The sequence below is a fragment of the Lissotriton vulgaris genome, chromosome 10, assembly GCF_964263255.1.
Source record: "Lissotriton vulgaris chromosome 10, aLisVul1.2, whole genome shotgun sequence".
In the NCBI taxonomy this organism is placed as follows: domain Eukaryota; kingdom Metazoa; phylum Chordata; class Amphibia; order Caudata; family Salamandridae; genus Lissotriton; species Lissotriton vulgaris.
In genome coordinates this window covers 847568787-847591004 of record NC_141698.1, presented here as the reverse complement: position 1 = coordinate 847591004, position 22218 = coordinate 847568787, and the positions used below count along the sequence as shown (strand labels likewise).

Here is a 22218-nt window from a genome sequence, read left to right as displayed (position 1 = left end):
ATATATCATTCAAGAATCTGGGAGAATTGTTGCCTTTCTGCTATTGGGTGATCCACCTGCTTACCACAAATGTTGCAATGTAGACTGTTGCATTCGATTATATTAGATTATATTGTCTCTAGGTTTCCCTTATCCCTTATACATTGGATACATGCCAGTAAGACCAGTTTTCTTTCTTATTAGTACTCTCTGAATAGAAAAGTTAGAACGCTTTGAACAGCAACCCATATTCCTTGTATCTTCTACCACCCCTCAAACAGATTTTCCAAAGAACCAATTTTTTTGCATCTAGGACATTTTGCATCAGCACCTAATACCAATTTCTTAATTTGACTGGTGTGCAACAAAGCTTAAATACTGTAAAATATAATATAAGCCGATAGTTTGAGCCTGTTGTTACCTTGCATGTTTTTTCATAGAATTGAGCTAAATCATCTTTCTTTAATGATACTCCTGCCTCTAACCATTTAGTCTCAATTTAGAAAGCGGAGCCTATTTTTCAATTTTTTATTTTGTACCTCGATTGTACATGCATTTAGACATTTATTCCTTTTATCCCTCTCCTTTTACATATGTAGGTATATTTCAGTTTATTACCTCTTAGCCAATCCCTTACTTGTTAATATTTAATACAAAAGTACCTTAAGGTGGGTTGTTCAACTGTGCTTTAACCCCTTAGCTGTGTCGGCTATTCCGCCGCAGCGCTAGTGGGGAGGGGGGGCCGTGCAGTGCTCCCGTACTCGTGACGAAACCGCTCCGTCACGAGCCTCGGGTGGGCTGTGCTTGTGACGGAGCGGTTCCGTCACGGCCCCGCCCGCTTAATGAAACCCGCCGCGCAGGCGTGAAATCAGCGCCGCGCATGCGCGCCGAGCGGGCCATGACGGAACCGCTCCGTCATCAGCACAGCCCACCTGAGGCTCGTGACGGAGCGGTTCTGTCATCAGCGTGGAACAGGTTAAGTTAAGAAATAGATTTTATTTAAAATTCATACATTAGGTAGACTTAATGGGAGACCCCGGAAAGTTCCAAGGTCTTATTACCTTTTCTAATTTCTGTGTTCTCTCAGAAATGAGTGAGCTCAAGCAAAAAGGCAATTTTCAGTGCTTACGTAACAAATATATACATTGTATGTCAATATGAAGGATTTGAGGTCTAATTTATTTTTAAGAATTTGAGGTGGCCATATTTAAACAGAAAACTCATTTCAGTTCTTTGGACCAGTTGTTGCTTCCAGAACGCTATTAGCCCATTGTTCTGAACCGGGTATCATAAGGTGTTGCAGATAAACAAGTATCTGCTCACTATATTATATCTCCAGATTGGGTAGCCCCTTTACCCAGTGCAGCATTGTTTACTTCTGCCAATTCTAAAATTGTTTCTAGCTGATATAAATTTAGTTACAATCGTATTCCATTCTGCAAAGAATCTTTTTGTTAATTACATGACATGTTTTGGAAACAAACATTGAGATAGTATTGTCATTTTAATCAAGTTCATTCAGCCTATCAATGAATTTCTCTTTTGAGAACATCTTTGCAGTTTAATCCATATCTTCCTGATAAGGAGGATATAATGTAATTCACATAAATTATTCAGATTATTAGTTGTGTAAATACCTAGATATGCCCTATTCACTGCAGTGCCTTTAAGCTGGGCGGTCACATTTTGAAAGAAATTGTATTGATTCTTTTCCCTTAATTAATTTTATACCCAGATACCTGCTCGTACAGATGAATTATTTTAAACGTTTGATCAGTATTTTCAGTGCCCTGTAGCGCATCAGCTTATCATCTAATTTTAATATCCCTTTAAAGACAACTGCTCACGGCAAGATCATTCCTCAGTTTAAAGGAAAATTGTTCTCTATAGAAGGAAAATAATAAAGGAGACTGGATACATCCTTGGCTAGTCCCTCAGCAGACCGTTAGCAGATGCTTAATATACAGTTATTTTTTTGTTTAATCCTTTCCTACTGATATGCACACAATACAACTTTGATGAACTGGTGGGTGAATTCATTCAGTTTAAATTTTCTAAGGGAAATTTCAACTTGACAGGTCAAATGTCTCTTTGGTGTCTGCGAAAACCTTTAAGGCTGTTTGATTTTTTTACGACAGGTATGAAATTGCCTCCAGCTAAAAACGTGTGTGCTGCAGGCTGTCGTCCTGTTATGAAACCAGTTTGACCAGGCCCTATTTACCCTATCCATACTGACTGACAAATTAACTAATACTTCCATGAAGATCTTATGATCTGTATTAAAAAGTATAGTAAACCATATGAGCTTCATTGTTTAGGGTTTTTTTTTGGTTTAAAAAGAACACAAAGGCCCACATGCATCAAGCATTTTTGGAGTCGCAAACGGTGCGATTCCTTAAAATCGCCCGTTTGCGATTCCAAAAGTGCTGTTTGGGATGCATGTTTGGGATGCATCATGCTATTTTAGAAATCGCAACTTTTTTTGCGAATTCTAAAATTGCGATAGCAATTAAGAAATCACAATTTTGCGATTTCTTAAATGCTATGCATCATTTCCAAAAAATGTGCAAATTACCACGAAGTTCAACCTCGTGGTAATTTGCGAAATTGTTTAAAAATGCACAAAAATGCCTTCAGGTTTTATTTTCCCTGCCAGGTGCATTGCTGCTTATAATGGCTGCACCATATTTTGGATTAAACATAATTGCTTAGTTGTCTGCCTACCAGCATTAAAATTGCTTGCCACATGAAAAATTGACCTAAACTTATCCTGTCCATCAATTCTTACTACTTTCTAAAAGAATGCCACTGCATCACAATGACTGTCTGGCAGTCATTTGGATGATGCTTTCCCATTCTTTCATGAATTCAACTATACAATGATCTACAAATATAACAGGAAGAAATGTAGCTCTTTGTGTTACTACATTTTATATCACAAAACAATTCACCTTACAGAGATAGCGAACCATGGCCTTTTATAAGTATATTGCCAAGCATAAGGGTACAGTGCTCTCCCGATGTCTATCAGTTAATATGTTTGGTTTAATTCAAGCAAACATTTTCTCTACTATCTTTTCCTACTTTACTATCTCATTACCATATATTTGAAGAGTCCCTATGGCCAAGGGTCCCCCTGAAGATCATTCATGGTGGGACCATAATACAAAACTATTATGCATGAATGACTGAGTCAATTTAAATGTACCTTTGCCTTTTGACCTTGAGGATGAGTCTTCAACCTAATTATACAACCATTCTGTAGCCCTTGCATGAATATGGCTGTTCCTCTATGACATGCAGTGGCACTAGCAAATATAATTTCCTGAATCCAACTATACTTAACCATCCCTAGAACAAAATAACTACGGTTATTTTGGAAGCTTGTGTTTCATGAATTAATATGATCTGTGCTTAATAGAGAGCTTACCTTACAAACATTGTTTAATCCATTCATGTTAATAGTCACAACCTTGAGCATTCTTTATTATTCTTAAACTGATATATATTTTTCTCCTGGCAGTGTTATTTTTTGTCACCAGTCCCTTAGCCCACCCCTCACCTTCCCTTTCAGACACTTTTAGGCAAGAGATCCTGATAATCACCAATATTAAATATCAGGCCAGTTCCTTCTCTTCTTGGTTCATACTCAATGCACTTGGAAGCATTCAGGGAGGTAGTGTTTCTGGTCTATCCCCAACAGCTAGTTAGTTTACTAGTTTTGAAAGAACACTGTTATAGCTCTTGAAGGAACCTCTGTTTTTGGTGGAAAGAAAGGGATAGATACAATGTACCCTAGAGATTGGCAGTAGCTTCTGATAATTGTCCCTATCTTCCTCTAATATTTTGCTCTTAGCAGTTGTGTATTTGTATTAATGAAGGAAACTCCCCTTGGCTTGATTCTCAGAACCTTTGGGTGCTCCAATGATCAGAAGGTTTTTCAGACGAGATCTATCTGCCATCTACTCACCTATGCACACGGTTTGTTTCATACTGTTCAGTTCCTTCTTGAATATCTTTTACATATCAGTTTCTAATTTCTCCACTGGTTCGTATGTCTGAATAATATCTTATACTATCATTTCCACTTTTTGGGGTAATTCACCCTCCTTTCTATTTAAGTATTTAAATTGCTCATTATGTATCTTTTAGGGGGTTTTAATCTACCTGACCTCCTTCAATATTAATTTCAGCTACTTCTTAGCAGAAGTTTCAGTATGTATCTGACTTTCTTCTAACATTTTAGAACTTATCTTCTCGGTCTTATGCCACTTTTGTAATCCCTTCCTGTTTCTTAGGACCCTATGACATGCTGTATTCATTACTAGATTCTGCTAGATCACTTGTGACAATGGAGTAAGTTTATTGATGTTAAGGCTGGTACTTGGACTTCTCTTGGAGAATATATGATGTATAGTGTAAGGGTACCTGGCCACTTTATTATCTGTGATGGGTAACAAAACTTTCCTGGAATTTGATCAACTGAAAGTTGCTCCTTTTACTTCTATTTAAGTGACTTGTTATCCTCTCTCGATTTGAAAAGCTTACTTCCCCATTCTGTGCCTTTGATTGGATTTAGTTAGGCAAGAGAGATTTGGCCGATTAAGTTCAGCAGAATTTGTCTTGTCTCTGTACTAAAAAAAAGAGAGGTGGTCAGAGCTAACTATCGAAGTATAGTTGCTTGCTTTATCATTAAGTCTGTTTTGAACTTCTTTTTGTTTAAATTGAAATCTAGCAGCTGTGATTACAGGGAAACTCTGTTCTAAGTGGGAAGCCTCATTTGATGTACTTATTATATGGTTCTCATTCTGGTACGAGTCATCTTTCTCAATGTGTTCTGGGTATGACGCATCAACCTATTGTTTTCCAACCATTTCCACCTCTGTTTTCTTCTCCTGGCTAAGTGAATATTTGGTGCTTTGTCTGACGGCCATCAATTCGGGAGGAGTTGAGGATACCTCCCATTCCATCAAAATGTTCTTGTTATCACAGGTTGCTTGTCCCCAATCTTAATCTGAAGTATTCTCCTGTAGCTCCTTGCTGCAATATTCTTGCAACCATAGCACTTCAAAGCAAGTTTTATGATTTTGTCCCCCTCCCAATAGGGTAAATTTCCAATTAGCAACCCAACCCATTTTAAGCAGTTTCTGTTTGGCCTACTGCAATCTCACAGTGCCTCTCACTACTAAATTCCAACTTGAGAAACCCCTTTGACCTTTGAGCTCTTTTATCCACCAAGAGATGTGGCCAAGGAATAAATCAATCCTATTCCCCATGTTCACTCTAAACCGGATCTGGGGATTTCTTCCATTCTACTGTGTTTGTATTTAACTTGGCTCGTGTGGGCCTTGGGGAATAATATTTCCCTTCTTCATGTCTCTCTGTAATTTAAACTATGAATGGGCAGGCCTCACCCCTGATCCTTTCAAGTTAATATCGTTCTTGGGTCAGCTTAGCTGTCTTTTCTGTTTTGTTAGGAATCAAATGATCCAAACCCAGTCCATCTTGCCACCAACCCTAATCCATTGTTTTGCTCTCTGAGCAGTTTTTACTCCTCATTGAGGTCAAGCATTTGCTGGGCAGTAGCTTGCAAGCTAATTCAAATTAACCTCAAGGAGATTCCGGCAGAGAAAAATTTACTTTTTGAAGGATACTTTTCCTAGATATTTATTGAAAAGCTAACATCAATGAATTAGACTTTTAACTGTTTCCTGGTGAAAGTTAAAGATTACATTTTATAATTTGTACTTTGACATTTTCTAGGCTCCAGCTCCCGCTGTGCTGCTGAAAAATCTTTTGTCGTCTAGTCATACAGCCAACTGTATTTTACACATGTTCCACTTTTAAATATCAGGCACTCAAGGTCAAGGAAAGCTTTATTTGACTGATTTTTTTAACAATCATAAAAGCACATAAAAGAAAAAAGATACATTATCACAATATTATACACAATTTAAAAACAATAATCATATAGCGATGTGAAAGTATCAGATGTTAATGAAAGCAACGGCAGTAAAGTCATTTTATATATAGTCTTCCTTTGGAGGAGTACCTTCTTAAAGAACATGGCTAAGCACTAGACAGTTTCTTCGTCCTCCAACATCTGAAGTCTAATTAATACGGGGCGGCATTGCCACAATCCCTGTAGTTTTAAAAACTGTAAGATCCATGCTTTCTTCAACCCAGCATAAAATGTACAAAATAACACTAAATGAATTGTGGACTGGGTAGAATGATTGTCAAACGGACAGAGGGGCAGATCCTGTGACTAGTCATTCGTTTTTTGAAGGGTTAGGAGTCTATGAACAATATTCAGTCTGAACCAGGTCAATAGCTGTCTATCAAACCTACCTGGTACAAATGTGAGGTAAGGTTCCATGTGAGTATACAGTTACATTTAACGGATATTGCCTTACACTGGGTGTTAAAATTTCTACTGACATTCTTACTATACCCAATACTTCAAGACACTCATTTTTTTAGAGCCTTTCTGGAACTCATCTGTAAAGCAGTAGGGTTGGTGAAGTATTCTGGGTGCCCAATGTCCTTCGTAAAATCACAGATATACTTTATCCATGGTATCTTTAAGACCCCTTCCAGCTTGAGGCAATCCTGTATGATTTCCCCCTATTTAACTTTGGCTGATCCTTTGACCAGATCCTATACCATATGAGAACTGGTTCTAACTTAATAAGGTCTGAGATATAAGAAAGGCCTAACTCTTCATGACAGGCACATGAAGGTGTGCTAGGTGGCACAGATAATATGTATCATAGGAAAGAATTTTCAACAATTTGTATTGGAAGGGTACTAGCAAAACCCTGTACTCCCGCCCTATACATTGCATTATCGGTGCACTTGGCCTTATAAATTTGAGTAAGCTCACCTGGGGGTTTCCTGCCTAGCATTCTTGAAAATGACACCAAGGTGGCTGTAGTCTTAATGAATGCCAGTTTTTTTTGCAAGGATAGCCTGTGCCCACGAGTCCCCTTGATTAAATAGGATGCCTAGGTAGGAAAAACATTTTGTCTGAGCTAGTTTTTGTCCATCCATGAACATGGTTTTCATTCTTTGAACCCCACGGCCACAACGCATAGTAAAAGTCCTAGAGATATTAGTGGTAAGACCGAGGTCTTTCATAAAGATAGTAAAACTATCTAAAACCTTCTGAAGACCTATTTGGGTTCTAGACATTAAAACTGTGTCATCCGCATAAAGGAGTACAGGTATGGGACGACAATTCACAGAAGGGAAATCTTGATTATTCCTGAGAAGGGCTTGGCCTATACCCTTAGTGTAGAGATTAAAAAGAAAGGGGGCCAGCACACAACCTTGTCATACCCCCTTCTTAACAGGAAAAGCAGGTGTGAGCTCGCCAGCCAATCCAAAGCGCACACTCACCGATGCATCTTTATACAGGTGCCTTAGAAAAAGTATAATGTGGGGATCAATCCCTACAGCTCCAAGAATCTCCCACAGCCTGTCATGTCATACTGAGTCAAAGGCCGCAGTAAGGTCAACAAACGACCTTTCTTGACTCGCGTGTATTTGCCAACCAATAAGGACAGGTTCAAGCTCTGCTTAATAGTCCCCAGGCCTTCTCTAGATCCATATTGTATATCTGAAAGGACTGAGTTTTCTTAAGCCCAGGCTTACAGACATTCCAGAATAACTCATCCCACAACCTTAACCATAGCGTCTATTAAAGAGATCGGCCTGTAGCACCCTGGATCATCTCGGTCCCCTTTTTTAAAGACTGGAACTATAATAGATTCCACCCAAGCTTTGGGCAATGGGACCGAGCAGCTGTCATTAATCACCTGAGTTATAATAGGGCACCAGAGCAAGGTATTTGACTTGACGAGATCTACAGGTACTCCGTCAGGTCCAGGCACCTGTCCGCTCTTGCTCGCTGACAGGGCTCTTGCCACTTCCTCCAAGGTGAACTGTAAATCTGCATAGTCAGTACGTTACCCTGGTGTATCACTAACTTGGAGGTGTGGATTCATCTGCCCATTATACACTGTTGAAAAGTGTTTAATCCATAGCTCCTTTGATATGGCAATGTCTATTATGGGGGCCACCTGTAGATTGTAAAAATGGTGTTTTTACAGCTCTCCAGAAGGCGGCACTATCTTTCAGTTGTGCTGCACTGTGAAGGGATTCCCATGCTTCCCTTTTCTGGGCACATCTTCTTTCCTTGAGGGCCAATCTATACTCTAATCTTGCCTGTCTGACCTTGATAAGGTTTCTAGGTTGCTTGTGCAGCTTCTGTTTTAGATTAGTGAGTGCGCATGTGCATTTTGTGGTAAACCATCCCTGTTTTTAGCCATGTTACTCATTTGCACAAATAGTAAATCTCTGACCCCAGCCGCAATTTGCTGGAAAGACAGTAAAATACTATCACGTGGGGCTGATTCACTCAGAAAATTTTCAATGGCTATTTTACATTTTGTTACTAATTGTGTTGTGACAGCTTCAGGGTCGACCTTTGACCACCGCAAGTAGTAACCATTGGTTCTATTGAGTGTTACTGCCATTTCTACAACATTATCTACTCTGGCGAGTCTACGTGATGGCAAATTGACCTCTAGGCTTAACGGGAAGTGGTCACTCATGAGGTTGTCACCCACCTTAAAAGAACGCAACCTGTGAGTGTGGTTAAGTGAGACCAATATACAATCTATTGTTGTCGATAGACCTCTACCATTGAATGTCGAGGGAATAGGAAAAGGTCTAATCACTAGATCATTCACAAAGCGAAGCTCAGTGCTCACACTCAACTCGTTAAGCCGATCCCCCATCACTGTGTGACAAAAGTTTGTACAACATGTGCCCTCTTCATCAGTGTTACCACAAATCCTGCTATCTTCGTGAGGACATATTGCACAATTAAAATCGCCCCCACAAATTATCATAGTCTCTTTTCCACTGGCATTAATAAATGCGTTGAGTTCACTGCCTAATTTTTGAACAACATTATAAAAGTTTACCAAGATAGTACAATGAGTCAGATATCAGGAATTCCTTCTTGTGCTTGACAAGGTGTAGTTAGTGGTGACATATCAATATTGAAAAAAGCAGAGGTTTCCACCTGTCAAAAAGAGTTGGTTTGACTGCAGCTTTGTTAGCCGCTACAGTAATTGTACACATGGTAGGTCAAAAGCCATGCTTTACATGGTGACCCTGTGGATGGCAACGGTAGTTGCTGCAGTAAACAGGTGGTATTTAAATATATCATTCAGGGATATACCATGTTAACCATGTTTAAAGGGGGAAGCACATACACTATCCTCTTGCTTAGCAGGGTTAAAGTACACAGAGTTAAAAAACCAGCACAAATAGGGGGCAGAAAACGCTACAAATCTGGGGTGACCATCCAGAAAAGCGGGTTGCTACACCAATCTTTCCTTCAATTGTGGAATACCTCACAAATGTATAGGAGTGTGACTGAAAATAGTCAGATTCTCATAAGCAGCTCATGATGCTCCACTATTGTGTCCATCTGGCAATGCCTCCAGAAATCCAGGCACAATGGACACCCAATCTGACAGGGCCACACTGCCCATTCCGTCACTCTGGCATTTCCAGGTGAACCACTGGCTAGGGAGCCTATTTTAAAAGCATGATGTGCTGGCTGCTATGGCACAATCATGTCCTGTGGCAGCTTTCTAGTTCTTGACACCTGAATTATGGTGCTGGTTTGAACATTTGGATTGAACTAGGCCATACATCTAAAATGACCAGGTCAAAACTATGGTTGATAGTAATGCCAGAATGAAATACCACTGTGAAAATTAAGCCTGTCTTTCACAGTTGAGTACAGAGTGTCCATAACATTCAAGGAAAAAGACTCCACATGTTAGGGGGCCCTACAACGAGGCCATTATATTGTATTGCTGAATTTGTGTAGATCTTCATGCTCCTGATGAAGACATTGTACCCCCAATTTAAGAGCACATTCCTCAGGCCAATATATGTTAATGGGAATTTCATTATCTACCAGAGTAATGTTAAAAAAAAATGGCCCTTAGTTTTTTCCTCAAGGTAGCACCTCCAGTGACAGAAACATACTTTGCTGGAAATATCCTCACGAAAGGCGCACAATGGAGCAAGTTTTCTTCCATCATTGTGCCACATGTAACAACTCTGCCACACTGATGAGCAATAAAGTAAAGTCTACTTCAAGATTGAGATTTTAAATGTCTAATTTGTTGTTTATCCTTTTAGAACAATATTTGATGAGCAGAAGCTACTTGAATTTGCTAAACTTGGATGTTACCTGGAGTATGACCTCTTTGGTACGGAACTACTTAATTACCAATTCAACCCTAAAGTGGATATGCCATCAGACAATGAAAGAATCAACAGGTACTGTTAGTGTCTTATTTTATAGAAAAACATGTGCCAATATACTCTGCCCCTTTGTCTATTCAAACATCAAAATATACATGCAGGCATACTTTCAAAACCATTGTGTTGGACATTTCTGTTTGATGAAAGAAGGCGTGAGACAAAACATTTTATTTTGTAAAAGAAGTCTATCACAGGTTAAGTGTATATGTTTTAGGAAAGTTAAACTATAATGATGTATGCTGCTTTTACGTTACTGAACGTTGCACTACATCAGGTTTTCAGTCTGTTTTGGTTGTATATCAGAAAAAAACGTGAAATATTGAGGTGGCAAAGTATCGTTGCCTAAATATGGACCACCAAAATATCATGAGTGTAAATACATATAGGTAAGTATATATGTACTATTCTTAACTTCACATTGTCGTAACTTGAAGGTATATATCTCGTCAAGGCACAGAACCTTGTTAAATTAGAAAATGAATATGTTGTAAACATATTAAGCAGCCTGTGATTTGATTCATAGTTATGTGGTAAAGCTCGAATAGGTTATTAATCTTTGCTTTATTGGTCAAATATATTATGCATTAAGCCCAAGTGGACAATCATCATTCGTTAATTCACAGTAGATGATAATGATTCAGTAAATGCATGCGTATCATATAGTGTCACGTATGAGGGTACCCATTAAAGATGCTTCCTTTCCTATTCTGCCCATGGTACTTTAATATTAAATCCAGATTCAAACAGTTCCCATTTAAATGTCCATCGATAAGTACGATCCACACAATCACATTGAATCTCAATGGTTGATTTTTTTTTAAATGTGGTTTATGAAAAATGTATTCATGTCTTAAGGTGTCCAATAATGGTTTAGATGATATGCTAAAATATAAATATTCAAAGCAGTAAAAAAGGTAGGTAACAGAAAATCAAACGTGTTAGAACCTGGCATTCAAGAGTTATGGTATCAGTAATTGCCCGGGAGATTAGACCTCCGAAGTGCATCTCTTGGAGACCTTTGAGGCAGGGAGGGTTATGAAAAGGAGAGCATTCGTGAAAGAGTACCATATTTACTTTAAACGTTGAAATGCTTATATATACATGACCCTAGTTTGAATTTAGATTATTTTTCTTATCAATCTTATTCTCAGGCTCAATCTCATGCTGGCGTATCTTCACCTTACCCTGAGATGTATGAAAACAACAACCTCATCCTTACGCGCTAAAGCTTTCAAGTTCCAAGATTTGGTAGGTCACTCAAGAACAGAAAATCAATCACTCAAATGGAATTTAGAGAGCGCATGGCTGCCCCACAGTGGTTTCCCAGCGCTAGTAGAGCAATGACCAGAAAACCAAACAAGAGCTCAGTACAACCAGGTCCTACTAGTTTCCAGAGCAAAACATATGAGTTGCAGAAATGCAGATCTAATAGAGACATTTAGCTGCAGATTCCTTACTTTTGAGTTATCCCCAGGCACCAGACTGAATATGGAAAACTTTCTACAGCAGTACCTCTGCGAATCAGTAGAGGGCATCCAGTGACTCCGTAACAATGTCGTCCACTGGATTTGGCATCAACAGAGTCCATATAAGCCCTCTCTTGATGAGCTGATGTCAGTTTCTTTCTTTCCGTGCTTCTGCCAGATCCGGACAGGAGTACTTCTGCCCATTCTCGACGTTTGTCAATGACACCGTATGCTTTTTTCTGATTATCTGCAGTGGATGATGATGTCAGCCCTGCACCATCATTCTGTTTGCACGTAGTGTCTGGGTGTGCACCGTGACTCCGAAGGCTGCGATTCATGTCTTTAGCTTCAGTCGCCAGCATTGCAGGATCGTGGCATGGCACTTTTGGCGACGCAGTGGTCGAATAGTTACCTTGTTGGTTGCGGTCTTCTTCTCCCATCCAAGGACCGCTCAAGGGCCTACTCCCTAAGTCCTTCATCTTCACTGTTGACTAATAAGTCAAGCCATATGCAGTCGAAGTCGCGGTCATTTCCGAATTTGCCGCACCTGCGTAGTGTCTCTGACACACAACCAATTTTTCCGATTTTGGAGACAGAGGGAGCATACCCTTTGTCTTCCAGTATTTGCCGGCACTGAGGCTACTCTGGATCACATGAGGGGATATCATCTCTCCCTTCATGATATTTTTGGTTCTATGCCTCCTTCTGGTGCACCTCTCTGCCCCAAGGAGGCCAAATGAGCCTTTACTAACTTTATGCTGGAGAGACCTCCCTTGGCATCAGTGAGGCCCTCTGGTTCTGTGACCGAATCCGTATCAGCTCCGGTACACAGCCCTTAGGAGTTCCCATCTGTGTTGTCAGTGCTGGATCCACCGGCTCTGATGTTGATGGCTTCAATTTTATGTTATTTGTACTTGTTAAGCGTACTGCTACCCTGAGGTGTTCTGGCGCTGAGTACTGGTGACCTGGGGAGCAACAGCTGGTTAGTGAGAGAAGAACCATGTTTTCAAACATCAATCACCACTACTTTGGCTTTCCTCCCTGATGCTGAAGTGTTGCCTCTTCATTGGGTGCGGCATCAGCAGAACAGTTCTTTTCGGGCTACCTTCCACCGCCTTCAGAGGAGCCCCCTGCTTTTTTCCCTCGGGAGACATGTATTTTGGTGATGTCTGCGATGACATTGGTGACACTACTTCGCCTCCTCCGAAGTTTCATTGGGTGTCTGACATTGGAGAGGCTAGTGGCCTTGACTCTTCCCCTTCCTCAGACTTGTTTTCTTCTCTTAGCATGCACTACTGAGGCTAGCTCTACTTTTGCTGAGCTCATGCAGAGCCTTGCTCTGGTTCTGGAGCTGCAGCTTCCTTCTGTAGAGGTGGCGATTCATCCTCTAATTGGAATACTTCATCAGGGCCAGATGGGGGCTGAGACTGTGCTCCCCTTCAGTGAAACCCTCTTTGATATTATGTTGGGCTCTTGGGCTAACCCTGTTTCATTGGTGTCCGTGGACTGCTCTATAGAACATAGGCACCGCCCTGCCCCTGGAGACTCAATCTGCCTCTTCTGACATCCTAATCCACACAGCTTTGTGGTTCAGCCTCCCCTGAGATTCGCACCTTGCCTGATGTCACTCCAGACAGGTACTCTAAAAGTCTTGATGCTCTTGGTCGATATACCTTTTCTGCCACCAGTTCCGCTTTGCGGTCCCTTAATACTGCTTGTGTTCTAGGCTGTTTTTCTCAAGTGTTATGGGATTCATTCTTGCGCCTTCTCCCCTCCGTCCCTGAACACTCTTACTCAGCTGCTCCAGGATGACCATCATGTGGCTAAATTGCTGATTCGCAGTGGCATGAAGACCACAGATTCGGTTAGGCGAGCCATGGGTGTTTCAGTAGCTCTTCCCCAGTGTGCCTGGCTACACACCTCTGGTTTTTCAGAGGCTATTCTCCTTGGTTACCACTCCTTTCAAAGGACAACATCTGTTTGGCCCTCAAACTGACACAACTTCACACTGTTTTCGGGATAGTCTTTGTGGAGCAAAATCATACTCCCTGATTGCTATACCGCCTGTTCCTCTTTTTCCCTGTACTAAGTTTGTACTGGGTCTGGTCACCTGTTTTTTTTTTACATGTGGCTCAATGGTTAGAGCGGCAGACCCTGATGCAGAGGTCAGGCCCGGGACCAGGGTTCAATTCCCCACCTCGGCGGGTCTTGGGCTCAAAATTCCACGGACCTGATAATTCTCGCCTCGGTGCCTATTCCAATCATGGAGTCCCACTCTGCAACTCTGGGCAATAGCTTGCTTAATTTCCACAACGGCCCCCACAACGCTAAGGATGCCTGGCCTCCACCTTGGGGGTGCCCAGGAGTGGACGCCTCACAGGGAAAGCCAGGATGTGTTCCACAGCGGTATTCGTACAAGCGCCTTGAGACCCTTGCGGGTCCTTTCTTTCTTTCTTTCTTTCTTTCTTTCTTTCTTTCTTTCTTTCTTTCTTTATTTCTTTCTTTCTTTCTTTCTTTCTTTCTTTCTTTCTTTCTTTCTTTCTTTCTTTCTTTCTTTCTTTATTTCTTTCTTCCTCTTTGTGCTAGATCCCATTATGCACGGGCGGGTGCAAAGGACTCTTGTAATTTCTCTTTCTCTCAAGGTTCTTTGTAGATGTACCTTGTTTGTTTCTTGTCATCGGTGGTTTACTCTGCCGACTTTCTTTTCTATGCCACTGCGTCGTCTGTGTTTGCTCTGCTTCTGCTCAACACAAAGCTGTTATTGCTTTTCATTGGAAAACATCCATTACAACGCAACTTTTACAACGCAGTACCATTTCAACGCAACTTTTACAACGCATGATCCATTACAACACATGCATTTACAACGTATGCCATTACAAAGCAGATATTATTACAACACAAGTGATTACAACGTAAGTATTTGTGTAAGTATTATTTTGTTTTGTTTTGTATTTTACTCCCCGTTGAGTTACAATAGTAATTTTAACCCCCTTTACTATACAACATTTACCCTACTTTTACACCCCCTGGAGTTAGAATAGTAATTATTACTCCTACACTATCCAATACTTACCCTACTTTTACACCCTCTTGGAGTTAGAATAGTACATATTACTCCTACATTATCCAAAACATACCCTATTTTTACACCCTCCTGGAGTTAGAATAGTAATTATTACTCCTACTCCATCCAACACTTACTCTACGTTTACACCCTCCTGGAGTTAGAATAGTAATTATTAATCCTACACGATCCAACACTTACCCTACTTTTACACCCTCCTGGAGTTAGAATAGTAATTATTACTCCTACACTTACTCTACTTTTACACCACCATGGAGTTAGAATAGTAATTATTAGTCCAACACTATCCAACACTTACCCTACTTTTACACCCTCAAGCAGTTAGAATAGTAATTTTTACTCCTACACTATCCAACACTTACTCAGCATTTACACCCCATGGAGTTAGAATAGTAATTATTACTCCTACAATATCCAACACTTACCCTACTTTTACACCCCCCTGGAGTTAGAATAGTAATTATTACTCCTACACTATCCAAAATGTACCCTACTTTTACACCCCACTGGAGTTAGAATAGCAGTTATTACTTCTACACTATTCAACACTCACCCTACTTATACACCCTCCTGGAGTTAGAATAGTAATTATTACTTCTACACTATCCAACACTTACTCTACTTTTACACCCCCATGGAGTTCGAATAGTAATTATTACTCCTACACTATCCAACACTTACTCTTCTTTTACACCCCCATGGAGTTAGAATAGTAATTATTGCTCCTACACTATCCAACACTTACTCTACTTTTACACCGTCCTGGAGTTAGAATTGTTATTATAACTCCTACACTATCCAACACTTACCCTACTTTTGCACCCCCTGGAGTTAGAATAGTAATTATTACTCCTACACTATCCAACACTTACCCTACTTTTACACCCCCCTGGAGTTAGAATAGTAATTATTACTTCTACACTATCCAACACTTACTCTACTTTTAAACCCCTATGGAGTTAGAACAGTAATTGTAACCCCTACTCAAGCCATCACTTTTTTAAGATTAGCTATACATTCTAAAATAATAACCACAAGAGATTGAATGTTAAAAAGAATTCTGTTATTTTTTTAAATAAAGAATTTTTTTTAAATGTAAAATTTTGTTTTATAATTAATATAAATGTATCTGTAAAGTTTATAAATAAAAATAATGAATGTGTTAGAAATATATTTTAAACTATTACTTTTAAATACATTTCCCACACTTTTACATTGATTTCAATAGAAAGTAAAGTCCTTCCTTTATTTCAATAGGTGTGTAGCTGACTGTCGCGTCTTACAAATAGGAAGCTAGTTGGAGAGTAACGCCTGAAGAAACAGAAGCTAAAGGGAGCATTCTAAAGGTAAGAATAGTATTTAATAATGAAATAGATTTATTTAAAAAAAGTAGAACATTGTAAAATAAATATTGATAAATATATATTAGATATTCGAGACAGATTTTTAAATATCAATTTCAAATAAACTTTATTTATTACTTGGAAACTTTTTTATACATTTTTCTAAATTTATTAAACATATTTTTAATGATTTATTTATTTTAAAAAATGAATTTTGAACATACATTAGTAATAAAAGAAAAAAGAAAATTATTTGTCCTTTTTCTTTTTTGTTAGCTTTAGATGACATATACGCGAGGACGTCATTCACTTAGGCAGCCATATTGAGGAGCGTCGCAGGAGAGAGCAGAAGCAAGGAGACCTGCGCTCAGGTAGGAAACTTTTAAAACTTTTTTTTAATAGTTAACCATGGTGTGAGTGTTATTTATTGCAAGGAGAGGTAAGGGAGGTTCAGATATGTAAAAGTAATGTTTAGTTTGTATGTTTTTAGCAAGTCCCCGATCCTATTGTTACTATATGCCCACGTCGGGTCAAGTGTATATTTAAGTTCTAATAAAGGATGTTATGTTTGTATTTACTGTTTAAATTACAATTCAAACAAATGTTTATGGATGAAAAATTGGAACTTTATTTTGTTGTGAAAACATCGGAGATGGTAGAAGATCCATTTACGAACATTGGATTTAAAAAGGAGAAAATAGATCGATTTTCGATGTTTTTTGGGGGGGATCGTGGAAGATATATTTGTTACTTTTTATGGTTGTATTTTAAAATGGAACTTTACAAAACTTAGAGGATTTTTGAAGGATTGCCGATTTTGAAAAGAGGATGATGATCGAGCGTTACTTGGATTTTTTGGGACTTCCAAATTTTTTCGAATTGGAGAAGATTTTTTATAATGGAATGCTTTTTGTAAATCAATCTTTTTCGATTGTTTTGAATTTGGAATGGTGTATCATTTTTTTGGGATGACTTTTGCTTAGAAGATTTTTTCGAATTGGAATTAATTTGGTGGTTTAAAAAATTGGAAAAAAATCTAGCATGGTTTTGGAATGGATTATTGAAGAAAAGAAAAAAGAAGACATCTAAGGTAAGGTGACCCGACTTTAATTTATTAAAAAGTTTTCGAAAAAAGCCAATTTAATTTTGTGTTTATATAATTTAGGGCAAAACAGGAAAGTAATACTGTAGGTTGTGTTAGTAATGTAGAATGTGTGCAACATTATCCAGGTAGTCTGAAGCCACACACAACGGAAATTGTTGGAAAGCACCCAATAGTCGTTCTGACATTTCTTTTGATCTTTTAGAAATGCGTGGGTTTAGACTACCTGTTAAAGCCTGTGACTCTTATTTCTAGGAAACTTTGCTCCTTCCTCAAAGTTTCCAAAAAAGGATAAAAGTTAGGGTGAGGTTTTCCAATTGTGTGGTTGAAGGAGTTGTGCCATCCCTCTATGGCATTGTTTGTCTTTGCTCCTCCTTCTAAGCAGCTCATGTAGCAGTTCCACCACTCCACATGGAAACAAGGTTTCCTCCTGCGACCCGACCTGCTTAGATGCCCAATCCATTTGTCTTCAAAATAATTTAACAAGGGTGCCAATTTTTTTTCGTTTGATGTATAAAATTCTGATTCAGTAATTGCAGTGTAATACTTGTCTGCACTATCAGGAGGAACAAAGCAAAGTGCAGTTAGTTTTTTTAATTCGAATTAAAGTTTGCTATCTGATAAGTAATCCACAACTAGGGATGTTTTTTGTATCTTACGCCGAAATGCCTGGAAAAAATGGAAAAAACATCCCTGAATTTGGGTATCCAGGTACGTTTTATTATTGCGAATTCAAAATCAATAATTATTTTCTTAGGATTTTTGTTTGATGTTTTTGCCTTTATCACTGTCAAAAGTTCAGTGTAGGTTGTGGATTGTTTATCAGGTAGCAAACTGTAAACTAGGGGTACTACTGTATTGTACATTTTTGCATGAATAGTGTATATTTGGGTGAAAGGATGGGGTGTGCTTTTAAACGTCCCATCCATCATCCAAATATCAATATTCTCTAACTTGGCTAGATTACGGGGTGCACTAAAGAAAATTATTCGTTTTGAGGGTTTTGGTTGTCATGCAGGATGAAAGGTTCATTAGAAATAGAAATAGAGAGTTCAGGTGGAATGAGAATATCAGAGAATGTTTGGGGTGTAACTCTTTGTGGGTTACTTGCCTGTTTTTTACGTTGAATAATTTGTCTCAGATTAGGTATGATGGGCATACTGCTAGCAACATGACTAAGGACATGCTGAGCAACCTCCCTCAAAATAGAACCAGAGGAGTCATTGGAGGTGCTTGCAATATCCTTTATTTAATTTATTGTTTCTCTTACTTCAATATCCATTGCAGAGGCAGAGTGGTTATGCTCAGATGTTTTGACAACTGTGTCACCCAGAGTAACCGCTCTGCCTTTGAAATGGGATGAGTAGTATTGTACGCACCTCCAATGTCTCCTTGGTTCTGTTATTCTCTCCTTGCAATAAATGTACCCTGCATGTTGTAGAAGTCTGTTTCCTTTGCTGGAGGTAATGTAATGTGCAGTTTTATTTGTTGACATTATCTGAAATTATAAGAAATTGTGAAAAAGATTTTTACAATTTTTATAAGATTTGATTAAACAGTTTGCAAGTTTTTAAGATTCACTTTATAATTTTTTAAGTTGTTGACATATCTTGTGAAGTATGCTACAATTATTTTCACCTTTTTGGACTGTTGCTGGTTCTTTTAGATGGATTTGGATGATTTTCTTGTTGTTTGGTTCACCTGGTAGTTTCTTCTTCTGTTAGAAAAATGAAAAAAAAGGTGGTTTATTTATTTTTCATGACTTTCAAAAAATATATTTCGCTTTAGTTTTTTTTTCTCGGATGTATTTAAGATGGTGGTTTAATTTCTGAAGTTGGTGTACTGCTGGATGTTTTCCTTTGTTGCTTCAGATAAGATGTTTTTGTAGAAATCTGTAGTAGAATATAAGATATATAGGCTGTTGATTTTAAAATTATTAATTCCCTATTTTTATGATTTATAAAATTGAAGTTTTTCAAGGTTAAAATACATGACATTTTTAATACAAATGCAATTTTTCATTAAAATGTTTCTTATATTTTTTTAAAACACAAAATGATGTTCCAATTTCATTTGCTGATGTTACTCTGTATGGAGAAAAAGGGGTTAATTTATTTTACTACTCTTTTCAGAAATGTATTTACCTTTACTTTTTGTTGTAGGATGTATTGAATATGCTGATTTTTTTTATTGAAGTTGGTCTTCTGCTGGTTGTTTTTCTTTGTTGTTTCACCTGAGATGATTTTGTAGATATCTGTTGTAGAATATAAGATATATAGGCTGTTGATTTTCCAAATATTAATTCCCTATTTTTACGGTTTAAAAAGGGCTGTTTTTCGTGGTTAAAATGCTTGACAGAAATTTAACACTACTCTTTGAAATTTGTTTGATTTCATTGCATACATTGTCTTTTTATAACATATTTTAAACAAAGATTGTATTTTCGCTTTATAAAAGGGAATCTATTTGATGATTTGTTTTCTGAATGAAACTCCTTTTGAAAACTTTATTGAGAAAACCTTCTTTTTTTTTTCTGGCAATATTCAGGTTTTTCTGTTATCTAAATATATATTTTGTAACATTAATTTACTTACATCCAATGTCCACTATTGCTTTAATGTTTTCAGCACCTTGATTAATTTACTGCCAAGTTTGTCAAAAACTGATTTTTTTTATATACATTAGTATCATTTTAAAAAAAGAATTTGTTTTTTGAGATAGTAATATTACTTAAATATATCTTACTTACTTGTTTTTTTGTGAAACGTTGTAATGTAATCTCACAGGTTTTTTTCTGTTGGAGCGTTACAGGTAGCGTAAATTATGTCTGCTCTCGCTCATAGCTGTATTTATACCTTTTTGGGTGTTTCACCTTTATTTTCATGAAAATAATCATTTTTTTACTCATTTTATTGGTATTCGTTTGATGTGAGAACGTATATTTTAATTTATTGTTAAAAAAGTGTCAGTTTGATTTGTTAGCTAGTGTTTACTCCTCCATTTTGTTTGTGGAGCGTTCCAGTTAATTTCATGAAAACTGTTGTAGGACTGAAAATGATTTTTTACAACTTTTTTGTTAATCGATTAATACTCGAGTATTCCTTCTAATACCAGAGTATTCAATTTGTAAAAACATGCTCTTTTTAAAATTAATGTATGCTCCGTTGCTTCCCACATTTTAATACACTTCCACACCCAAAACCCCTATTTTCCCTGCATCCCGTGCCTGGTTTTATTTTACATAATTTGATTTATAAAAAAATTTGGAGTGCGTTGTAATGGTATGCATAGCATTGTCTTGCGTTGTGATGCCCCTTTTAATGCATTCTTATTATTTTGCGTAGTAGTGGTATGCGTAGTAATGTCATTTGTTGGAATGGTTTTTGCTCTGTGAAAAATGCGTTGTAATGGTATGCGTTGTAAAAGCATGCGTTGTATCATCATACATTCTTTTCATTTTGGTTAATGTTTTTGTGCTTTGTTTGGAACATTTCCATGACACTTCCTGTGCTAAGCTCAACATTTAGTTACTTAACTGGTTGTTAATCTTAAGTATGTGTTTCTTGATCACCCTCTCTTGGGTTGGTTCGTACAGAGGTTTTGGTCCTCCTTTTGGATTCTTCTAGACCTTTCCTTCTCTTCTCGTGAGCGAGGATACAGTTCCATCTCCTTGGGGGATCATTATCCCTTGCACTCCTAAGTGGGTTAATAACGCTCTTGGGTGACGCCGAGAACCTCACTTTTGACGTCAGAGGAATTGTTGACTCGACACAGATTGCCCCGTGGATGCTGGAGATTTCCTTTTGCTTGTGGAACTTTCTCTCTTTTTCTCCCTTCTCTTCTGCTGGAAGAGATGAGGTTCTTTTCCCCCCATAGTCATGGTATACTACAGGTCTCTGGCTGTGCTTCACCTATACCTTCTGATCCTTTATGGGCCCAGTCTCCTATGAATATATTTCTTTTGTGGCCTCAGCACTTGTTATGCTCTGTGCGCTGCCACTCTGTCTGTTGCTCCAGTTCTTATACTGATCAGTTGGTTATGGATCTCTGCTTGTTAGGTCCCCACACTTATAATTCTGTCATTCTCCATGGCTTAAGTCAGTCCCCCTCCCTCTTTTTCTGTCTCCTATATTTTTTCTTCTAAGATGGTGACTGGTTGTCTCAATAAGACTCCCCTGTGTTGGTGTTTGTTCAACTTGTTCCTTTACAGCCCCAGAGAGTGGTCTACATTGCTCTATACTAGCAGGTTGTTTTTCACCTGCTGTTTTCCATTTCAGTCATCTCTCAGCTGCCTGATTGTCGCCATTCAGTAAGTCAGTATTGTTGTTTTATGTTTGATTGCTTTTCTTTTCTGGGGTGTGTGATATCTTCAACTTCATATGTTCTTTTACGCTATACCATATGGCTGTTGCTGGCCCACCGTAATCACATTTTGGCCAATTTCCACTGTTGTGCATGTTTCTATGTACCCTTCTTGTATTATACAGTGTATATGATGCATTTATATGTATTTTATATATTATACATTTATGTCAGTAAATATTATTTTGTTATGTCTGTAGTCATACTTCTTTTTTATCGGTCTCTCTGTAGACAGTCATGTCATGCTACCTTTCTGGGAGGGAGTTTTTTTTCACTTGTTTGTTGCTTTGCAATTTATCACCTTCCTTCTCTATGGTTCTCCGCTGTATGGTCCTAGAGGGCTCGCTTTTTTCTGGAAGTGTTTCCTAAGGCCGAGAATGGTCTATGGCCGTCCTTGTTGTTGTTGTTTGTCATGCTTTGTTATTGCTTTGAGTGGTCCTTTTTGCAGCACTTATGTCGATGGCAAGGAGCTTGGGCTACGTGTTATTTGCCCTTATCCTTGTTCTTCAGGTCCTTCCACTA

At 38.3% G+C, this 22218-nt stretch overlaps 1 protein-coding gene across 2 annotated transcripts in view; it reads left to right on the top strand.

Annotated features, from left to right (window-relative positions):
- The window catches only part of PTER (phosphotriesterase related), a 297314-nt gene that overhangs the window by 212331 nt on the left and 62765 nt on the right, over positions 1-22218 (top strand). For both annotated transcript variants that reach the window (XM_086941785.1, XM_086941786.1), the window contains exon 4: positions 10210-10350. In XM_086941785.1, coding sequence (XP_086797911.1) covers positions 10210-10350 — 141 coding nt within the window. The remainder of the gene's footprint in view (positions 1-10209; positions 10351-22218) is intronic.